The sequence below is a fragment of the Molothrus aeneus genome, chromosome 2, assembly GCF_037042795.1.
Source record: "Molothrus aeneus isolate 106 chromosome 2, BPBGC_Maene_1.0, whole genome shotgun sequence".
Taxonomy (NCBI): domain Eukaryota; kingdom Metazoa; phylum Chordata; class Aves; order Passeriformes; family Icteridae; genus Molothrus; species Molothrus aeneus.
The window spans coordinates 99,729,582-99,739,832 of record NC_089647.1 but is presented as its reverse complement, the minus strand read 5'-3'; the positions used below and the strand labels follow the sequence as shown (position 1 = coordinate 99,739,832).

The 10,251-nt window shown below is 40.9% G+C and overlaps 1 protein-coding gene across 1 annotated transcript; it reads left to right on the top strand.

Moving 5' to 3' along the window:
* The first annotated feature begins 373 nt into the window (after positions 1 to 373).
* PIGA (phosphatidylinositol glycan anchor biosynthesis class A) lies at positions 374 to 8,324 on the top strand. Its single transcript, XM_066571635.1, has 6 exons — positions 374 to 421; positions 643 to 1,301; positions 1,845 to 1,977; positions 3,026 to 3,158; positions 4,320 to 4,526; positions 6,131 to 8,324. The coding sequence occupies exons 1-6, from the start codon at positions 381 to 383 to the stop codon at positions 6,392 to 6,394; spliced, it is 1,437 nt and encodes a 478-aa protein (XP_066427732.1). The 5' UTR covers positions 374 to 380; the 3' UTR covers positions 6,395 to 8,324.
* The last annotated feature ends 1,927 nt before the right edge of the window (positions 8,325 to 10,251 follow it).

Below are 10,251 nucleotides of genomic sequence, written 5' to 3'. Positions count from 1 at the left end.
GCGGGGCCGGAATGGGAGCTGGGCGGAGCCGGGAGCGGGGCGGATCCCGAGATGGGAGCTGGGCGGTGCCGGGATGGGAGCTGGGCGGTGCCGGGATGGAAGCGGGGCGGGGCCGGGATGGGAGCGGGGCGGGGCCGGGAGCGGGGCGGTGCCGGAATGGGAGCTGGGCGGGGCCGGGATGGGAGCGGGGCGGATCCCGGGATGGGAGGGGGGCGGAGCTGGGGCGGGGCCGGGAGCAGGGGCGGCTCCTGGGCTCGAGGCCGGGCCAGTCCGGCGCAGCGATTGGCGCTGGTTTTCCCGCGTGACGCCGCGCCGGGCGGTGATTGGCTGCGGCGCCACCCCGCGCGGGCGTGGGCGCGGCGGTGACGGGCGATGGGGCCATGGCGCCGGGCAGCGCGCAGGGAGCGCCGGCCGCCGGCAGGTACGTGCACGGTCCCCCCGCCCTCACCGCCGCCCGCGCTCCCCCGGGGCCGCCGCCGCGGGGACCGGGCTCTGCAGGGGCCGCGGCGCCGCCCCTCCCCGCGTGCGGCCTGCGCGGGACGCGCGGTGGGCCCGGCGGCGCCGCCGACACTGAGGGGGCCGGGGGTCGTCGCGGGCGACCGCCGGCGAGTGATGGCGGCTTGTGGTTCCTTCCCCCGGCAGGAGCGGGCCCGGCATGGACGGCGGAGGCCCGGCGGCGCACAGCGTGTGCATGGTGTCGGACTTCTTCTACCCCAACATGGGGGGCGTGGAGAGCCACGTGTACCAGCTGTCACAGTGCCTCATCGAGCGCGGCCACAAGGTGCTGGTGGTCACCCACGCCTACGGCCACCGCAAGGGCGTCCGCTACCTCACCAGCGGGCTGAAAGTCTACTACCTGCCCCTGAAGGTGATGTACAACCAGTCCACGGCCACGACGCTCTTCCACAGCCTGCCCTTGCTCAGGTACATCTTCGTGCGGGAGCGGGTGACCATCGTGCACGCCCACAGCTCCTTCTCGGCCATGGCCCACGACGCCCTGTTCCACGCCAAGACCATGGGGCTGCGGACCGTGTTCACCGACCACTCCCTCTTCGGCTTCGCCGACGTCAGCTCGGTGCTGACCAACAAGCTGCTGACGGTGTCCCTGTGTGACACCAACCACATCATCTGCGTCTCCTACACCAGTAAGGAGAACACGGTGTTGCGAGCAGCCTTGGACCCTCGGATAGTCTCTGTCATCCCCAATGCTGTGGATCCCACCGACTTCACTCCAGACCCCTCGAGGAGGGATGACAGTACAATAACAATTGTGGTTGTCAGCAGACTTGTTTACAGAAAAGGTAATGGGGGATCAAATGTAAGCTTGTTTTGGTTTTCTTTCTTTGGAGAGGTTTTGGTCAGGTACAGCTTAGGCTGTGTCTGTGGTATGGATGGAATTTGCACTGGGAGGGGTGAGGTGGCTGTTCCAAGCTTTTGTGTTTGTGAGCTCAAGGAGAAGAAATGTACATTTGGTTTTGTACATGATGGGTTTCCTTTGTAATACTGAAGAGACCAGAAACTTTGGTCAGTTTGTGAAATGGAACATTTGGCTTGTATTGGACAGAAGATTTAGGGCCTAATCTATATATTCTGTTAGAAATGTTTTAATTGCTTTTTATTTAATACAGTGACAGCAACTTAAGTGATTTTTTTTCCATTTTTGTCTCCGATGAGGTCACAAGTTGTGAGGTTTTCATATTTTTGTGTACAGTAGTTTAGCTGTCTTCAGTAGACCTTTTTTTCCACTTCTTCTGCTCCTGAATATAGTTGTAGATGTGGGCTACATCATGAGAAGTTCTGAAATCAAATACAATAATGGCTTGCCCTAAATTTTTTCCTCTTAGGTATTGATTTGCTTAGTGGTATAATTCCTGAGCTGTGTCAGAAATATCCAGAGTTACATTTCTTAGTTGGAGGAGAAGGACCAAAACGAATCATACTGGAAGAAGTCCGGGAGAGATACCAGCTACATGACAGGTTGGTTCTGACCCTTCAAGGTACTTCAGGGGTGGGGACCTGCCTGCCTCCCTCCCCCAGATAAACCCCAAAGCTTGAGGCTGGAGGCCTAAAGGCAAGGCAGATAAACCAGACACTGAAGACTTTGAGAGCTGGACTATGGTCCAGCAAGTTAATTCATATTTCTGTGAATAGGCCCTGAATGAGCCTTCATTGAGACATAGAAAGGTGACTTAGATAAAAATTTATCATGCCCCTCTCTGCAGCCATGATGCTTGGATTTCATATGGCATCAGGTGTTAACAGCTCACTTGTGCCATTTCATGTCATGATGACTGCTAGTAATTTATTATTTCAGTATGAAACTCTTCAGCATTGTGCTTCTCTCATATGTGTTCTTGTGGTTATACAAACATGTTCCCTCTTGCTACCATGTTACCAGAATGTTGCCATGATGCAGTTGTATTTCTATTGGGTTTTTTTGATCAAGAACAGTTTCATATTCTCAATTGTTAATTTTATTTTCTAGGTTTTTTTGTTGCCTTTTTTGTGCTTTAGTCAGTGATTTCCCCAATTAAAATTGTCAGTATCATTCTCATTTTACCCTTTATTGTTTTCCAATATCTCTTCAAGATGATAGGTCCTGATCATTGTATCTTAAAAACTTTTTCCCTTTTCAGACTCTGATTGGTCAGACATTGAAAATTCAGATAATGCATTTGACAAATCTTAATTATTAACTGAATGAAGCCATTTTTTCTTGCAGAACTACAAGGTTCAGTAGCAATGTTCTGGAGGTGAATGTCATTAAAACAGCAACTTTTCCCACCAACTTTATTTTTAGAAGTTTCTTTCAGTGTAACAATAAAAAAGCAGGATTTTCTATTTCTCCATTGCTGGAGAAATTTAGAGAAAACTAAACTGAGGTGCCCATCTTTGTTCTCTCACTTTATAAGTGTGAACCATTGGTACCTTTTTCAGAATATGTGGCATTATTATGATCCAAACCTAGTATTTATCTCTGAGAGTTTTTTTGTTGTTGTTTTTTTTTTTTTCCTCTTGTACGCAGGGTGCGTCTTCTAGGAGGCTTGGAACACCAGGATGTCAGAAATGTCCTGGTCCAGGGGCACATTTTTCTCAACACTTCCCTCACTGAGGCTTTTTGTATGGCTATTGTGGAGGCAGCAAGCTGTGGTTTACAGGTAAAAAAAATCTCAGTATCTAGAAAGCATGTATCCATTTTAAACAGATTTCACCATGAAATAATACATGCTTATCACATTGATTTCATCTGAGGCTCTGTCTTGACAGAGGTAAGCAAATGTTATCCCCATTTACAGGGCACCTGGAAGCTGAGACAGAAGGGCTAAATCCAAGAAGAATTTCGTGTAGAATTTGCAATAACATGTAGATCTGCTCTCAGTTCTCTGACCTAGCCAAATACTATTTTGTTTGTACTCCTTTACAGAGTTTTGAGGTAGTTGATGTTCACAAAGGTTTACTTTGAAAGGAACTGCAGAAAAATTGCCTTCCTATGTAGGGATTCAAGATAAGTTGAAGGGAGAAAGAACAGTAAAAGCCCTGACTAATTTTCAACTCAGATTGACAACTCAAAAAAGAAGTTGAGTCAGTAGCCATAAAGAATTAGAGTTTCACAATAAAAGATAAAGGAACCTTATTAAGAAGACAGACTGATAAGAGTACCTAATTTACAGTAAGTATAGAAAATGGGAGTGCCTTCAATTTTTTCTTTACTTCAGTATCCTTTGACAGCAATTACTACCTAGTTGTAGTTACTCTCTTGCCATCTCTTCTCTAGAGGTGAGGAAGTTCTGCAGTTTCTTATTGCCCAATGTTTAGAAATGATTGCACAATGTGAGTCTTCATAATTTCTTATTTCCCTTTAAAAATAATAATTCAGATTAATATAAATAAATTTTTGCAAGTGTTCAGTAACCTAGGAAACTGAAATTTCAAGTATGTGGTAAAATTATCCTCTGCAAAAAGAAGTAACAGTTTTTTTGAGATACTGTGGCAGAAATGTCCAAAATCTGGTTACACAGGTTTCGTTGTGTACTGTGGCAAACACCTTCAGGAAAGGGCTCATAACCACTCATTAGACTTGTCCAGTTAGTCTTCTGTTTTATCATGGCACCAGAGAATCATTCTGGACAATGTTGAAGGTAATCTGCTATGCTTTGTCTTCTTCTCTGGGGTTTACACGTTCAGTTCACATACAGGCCAAGTTCCCAAACCATGATATTTTCGTATTCTTTTAAATAGCTGCATCTAAACAATGTAATAGCTTTGCTGTCACACAGTTTCATTTTTTTACGTTGCCATTTCTTTTATTTGTTTCAAAGGTGGTGAGCACAAGAGTTGGTGGGATTCCAGAGGTACTTCCAGAAAATCTCATCATTTTGTGTGAGCCCTCGGTGAAATCTTTGTGTGATGGACTAGAAAAAGCTATTGCCCGGCTCAGATCAGGAACTCTGCCATCTCCAGAAACTGTTCATCAAGAAGTAAAGACTTTTTATACGTGGAGGAATGTAGCAGAGAGAACTGAGAAAGTATGTATAATCACTTCTTCTAAATTCTCTGAAATTAATTTTTTGAAACAATTCTTTCTTTGAAATATTGCTATGCACATTCACCTTGTAATATTCCAATGTAATTTTTCAGCATGTTTCCTCTCAAACATGCATGGTTTTAAAAGGTCCTGAAAATGCTTTTTTTTCCCCCAAATAATTCCTGGATGTATTTTCTATTTGCATTTTCTAACATGCCATAATTGCTGTTAAATATTTTGAAGAAAAGCCTAGATCATTAGCTAGATTTCTACTCTTTATTTGTTCAAGTCTTGACATGAAATAACTTTCCTGGCATAACTGGAAAATGTGCTGCTAAGGTGTATGACAAGGTATGAACAGTTCATGACAAAGCTTTGCCATGTGCTAGCAAGTAGTTTAAAATTATGAGAAGTAGTTCAATGCTGGAAGGCTGAACACAGCTGAGTTTACATAAGCTGTGGTTGTAATGAAAATTTATTTTCATAGTTTTGAAATTATATTTCAGAACTAGAGCTGCACTTCAGTAGAAAAACTCTGCCTTCAGTGAAGAATGTTTGTTGCAGTAATGTTACAAACACCCATGGAGCTGTGTCACTTCTGCCTTCACCTCCTGTGTTTAGGAAGGAGAGAGTAGCTGAATCCCATGCCTCTTACTTAGATTGTACTGCACTCAAGTATATATATCTTACAAGCCTCCTTGAAGTGCCATGAACAACTGGTTTATTATTTTTAAGTGCCATCCATATCATTCATTTTACGATTTTGTAACTGCAGGCAACATTTGAATTGCAAAGTTTTTACAGACGTTAGCCTAGATTTGAGTTAGCTTTATATAACATTTTCTTAAAAAAACCCACCAATATTTCGTGAAGGAAAATGGTCATAGAATTGGTAGAAGTATGCATAGATCTTAAATGTTACAGAAGATAGTTGTTTGTTACCAAATAAGGTTACCTGTAGAATGGAGTCTGTAACATTCTTAAGGAAATAACTGTGTCCTTCAAGCCTTTTTGGAGTGGTTTGTAGTGGGTTTGTAGTTGGCTGTGGTTGACATGTATAAGTCACTAGTAGCAAATATTTGCTTTGTGCAGTAATTGAACTACTGTTTCTTTAAACAAAAATCAGAAGCCTATTAGGATTTGGTTCATTGTTCAAATACAGGCATTTGGAAAAGTGCCAAACTCACCTATGAGTTCATCCATCATTGTGTTTAAAATCTAGTAATTGCATGTTCAAGCTCTTCCTGGGACTGATGTGAATATGAGATTAGAACCCATTCAATCCATTAAAACCCCCAGCCCTTTCTGTATAATATTACATGAGAGAGAAATTATGTAGCCTTCCTAGTTAATGAAATACTTCTGAAGTGTGTAAAAGAAGAGAATGTTTCATATTTCTCCTTAAATGAATGAATGAAATATCTAGAACAAGACTCATAAATCAGCACTTAGGATCTGCAAAGGTTTTTGGGCGGTAATATTTGTCCCATCTGGTAGCTAAGACTAGGTCATTTATTTTGTGCAGTGATGATAAAGTACTGCCTGATTTTTGAGGTAGAATCAATGTATTTTTAAGATGTTGCTTTCTGTCTCCTCTCTGTTTAGGTATATGACAGAGTTGCAGATGAAGTGGTTTTACCAATGAAAGAGCGACTTGACAGACTAATGACACACTGTGGTCCAGTGACTGGGTGTATTTTTGCTTTTTTTGCTGTTCTGAACTTCCTTCTTTTGGCATTTCTGAGGTGGATGACTCCAGATTCCATTATTGATGTTGCAGTAGATGCTACAGGACCTAAGGGTGCATGGACTAAACGGTATTTTTTTGGAAAAAAAAGAAGAGTTAAAGAAGAACTTCCAAACTCCTAAATTGCTCAAGTGGAGAGGGAAGAACGTGTCAGTCACTAAAGGTTTTAATGCTTGCTGACAGAGACATTACTCTTAAAACTCTTCAGTTTCTTTCTGAAGTTCTTGGAAAGAAACTTAGTTCAATGTGCTACCTCAATTTAGGATGATGTTCTTAGTTCAGTTTTGGATTCATGCAAATCTATGGGCATCTCTTTTGCACTGAAAGCTGGGAGGAGAATATGTGTTTTTATATGTGTCAGAAGCCTTGGAAACAAAAATACAAGATTTTCCTTGATAACTTGAACATTGCAGAAAGGGACTTAAGTGTTTGGGAAAGCAAAACACAACAATTATTAGCTTAATGTAGTTCCTGCTAATCCCTGGTATTTACTGTGATTTTTATTTTAAGACCTCTTTCAAAATAATTAAAAGCTCAACAAAATACCTTTTTTCTCCTAAGATGAAAATGGCACTTGAAATTACTCATAAAGTCCATTACCATGTAAATTTCAGAGACTTAGTTCTAGCAGTTGTGTCCCAGTGACAGTGTTTTGCCTGCCTAGCATTATTATTTTGAAGTTCTTCCCTAGTCAGAGTTGCACATTCTGCTGCTAAATCAACATTCCATAATGATTTTCTGATATTTTCAGAGGTGCTAATTTTTTCCTGTTCTCTTACATGTGTGAAAGTGATGTAAAGCTTATAGTGATTTTGGGTTTTGCTTTTATTTTTTGGTACATAAGGGAAGAAATAGTATTATTTAGAGATAATACAGCCTTTAGAAACATCTCAGGCCTGAAAACTTCCAGCAGTCTGTGCCAAAGTGTGAAGTAACACATGTGTGAGAGAGCAAAAACTGTGAAGGGCTTAACAAGCACACTCGTGCTTACCTGCTCTCTCCCACCTCCCACCCACCCATCCCTTTCCCCCCACCTCTTTCTCCTTCCCCTTTCTTATGACCAAAGTGGCATTTCAGTCCATCTCTGGGAGGGACAGCCTTGAGGGTGGGTGATTTCACCTCACCCACATCAGAAACACTGGCTGGCAGGTGCTGCATGTGAACTCTTGGGAAGGTATCCCTTAAGTGGAAATAACAATGCTGAGCTTTTCATGGAGAGGCAGAGAGAAGGGGCAGCTGTGAGGAGTGTGAGTGATGTGTACTGGGGCAGGAGGCAGCACAGCATTGTGCCAATGTGTGTGAGAAGAGGTGTTTGTTTCATTTGTGTCAACCGCCTCTAAAATTGCCCCTTGTCTGATGCACTGGGTTAGTTTCTTTTTCAAGCATCACTAATGATGATAAGCTTCCTATTTTATGACTCTGGAGTATTGTGTGCTGTTGGACACTGTATTAATATTAAAACTGTGCAATATGAAAACACTGTTTCCAAACCCTTGAAGAGTAGTATTTAACACACTACTTCTGCCAAATTCATGTTGTTTGGGTAGAGATGTAATTACACAAACATTTTATAATTTCATTGAACATATTTTCATGAAACACAAAGATAATGTAAATAATTGCCATATATAAAGTCTATTTTCTTTTACTAGAATTTTTAGCCTTTGATATGTAACATACAGCTGTGTTAAAAGTGGAAGTCATCTAAAATGGTGCCACAAGGTTTAAGGATGAATGGGTAGAATTAAGCTAATATTCTACTTTTCTAAGTTATTCTTTTTTTAATATTGTTCAAGCATTCAAATTTTGAACAACCTTTTGAAAATACTGATTGCCACTCCAGGGAAATGTTATATATATATATATGTGTGTGTAATTTTAGTAATATTTTGTTCTCTTTTAGTTCTGTTTGGTTTCCTGCAACATCTGCAAACACAAATCAAAAGGATTGCGTGTATCTATTCAAAATGAGTTTTCTTTTGTGGAACATTGTGTACTTATGAATAACATAATAAAACCTTGTTATAGTCTTGTTAACAAGACTAATGTAAAGTTTATCTAGGGGTTTGTTTACCTTTCCATAAAGAATGGATACACTTCCTTAGGATGTGGGAGGATATAATTAGAAAATACAGAACTACAAACCATAATGCTGCTTTTCACCGCTGGTTGTTGGAGTTCCTATGAAAATGTTTTTTAATAATCATCTTTCTGTACAAGCTGCCATACAAACTTAACTTATAACTGGTTTCTCAAATAACACCGCTTGTATTATGCAGAACTTTGTGGGAATGATTTGCTCACTGGCTTTGTGCAGTGGAGTAAAGGATGATGCCACAGAAACATTGACAGTTTTACAAAATATCAGTGGGTAACATGAAAAAGGTTAAATAAAATAAGCAGGATACTAAAAAAAATACTGAGATAATGAGTGTGGTTCGAAATTAATAAAATAACTTGTTTAAAAAAAATAAAATGTTTCAGTTGTGCTTGCAGGTAACATTCAATTGTTGTGAAATACCAGGGAAATGTTAGGAAAGGGAGAGTGACACTAATTAAGCAATGTCTTGCACAGAGCAGAGCCTCTGGTGTGTAGGAGACCAGGAAGACCTGTATAGAATGTCCCCCTCCCAAACTGCAATGAAATTCCATCCCCAGGCACAAGGAGGAATGTTGTTTCCAATATATGATGTGCAGACACTGTGAATCAAGGTATTGAAAATTGTGGGTTAAATCATACAATGCACCATACAAGCATCAAGTAAAGCATAGATATAAGATTAGTCTTTCAGACTGTGTTTTAGTGGGTGTGGATGTATCTGTAAGAAGATAACTACTGTAATTTACTTGGTTTGTGCTCAAGTTTTTCTGCATCTGTTTATATTTTTTCCCTTTTTGATATTTATTTCTCTTTACTAGTCCCTTTTTTTCATATATGCTTAGGCTTTTAAAAATTAATTGTAAAAGTCTTTCTGGTGCTTTCTGCTTCAGTAAAATAGAGACTTTATGTAAATAGATAGAATAATCAATCTCAAAATGCTTTAATACTTTGATTTTTTTTAATTAAAAGTATTTCAATATTTTTAGTGTTTAATTGCTATCATTAAACTACTCTCATGATATTTGCTGTGCATCATGACATTCAGTAGTATATTGACTTCCACAGTTTTCCCTAATGACTTGAACATTGACAGAGATAAAAGGTGGATATTTTTTAAGGGAATAAAACTAATGACAGGATAAGGCTATGAGTCTGAATTTATTATTATACCAAAATTAACATTTTCTTGTAAAACTAGCAGGTAGATTAGTTTGCTTTCAGATCCAGACATGCTTCAACACTCTCACAACTCTAGAGATGCTACTTGTGCAGGATTCATTGAACTTTAACTGTGTATGGCTGCTTGTCTTGTACTGGTTCTTCAAGCTGCTTGTTTAAGCAGGAGGGACTGGTGCATTCCCTGGGAACACAGGCACTGGCTGCTGCTGGAATTTGCTGTCCTCCTGCCCAGGCAGCAGCAGGAGTTTCAATAACCAGGTCCTACCCAGTGTGATGGGTGGCAGATAGGTGAGATCACTCCCACATTGGCAGCCAGTGAGTCACTCTCACATCTCTTCTCAAAAGGAGTGTTGTAAGTGTGCTGACCTAAGGATGCAAATAAGGCAAGGCTTGTGTGGGAAGTAGTGTCATTTATTAGATGAAACTGATAGAAAAGGAGTAGCCAGGCTCTGTATGGACTCCTTTGTTCTCATCTCTTTTGTTTGAGCGTTTCTGACTCCTTTTTCTTCCCCAGTTGCCTTACTTTGAATGAATACATTGGATACTCTAATCCCAACTAAATATATTAGAAATACACTGCTGTAATTCAGAGTGTGTGTAGCATAAGAATAGACCAATACCTCTTTGAAGTTCTTTGAGATGAGCATTCCTCATCTCTTTATTTCCTTGCCAAATTCTTTAGGTCATATCTGATATTTC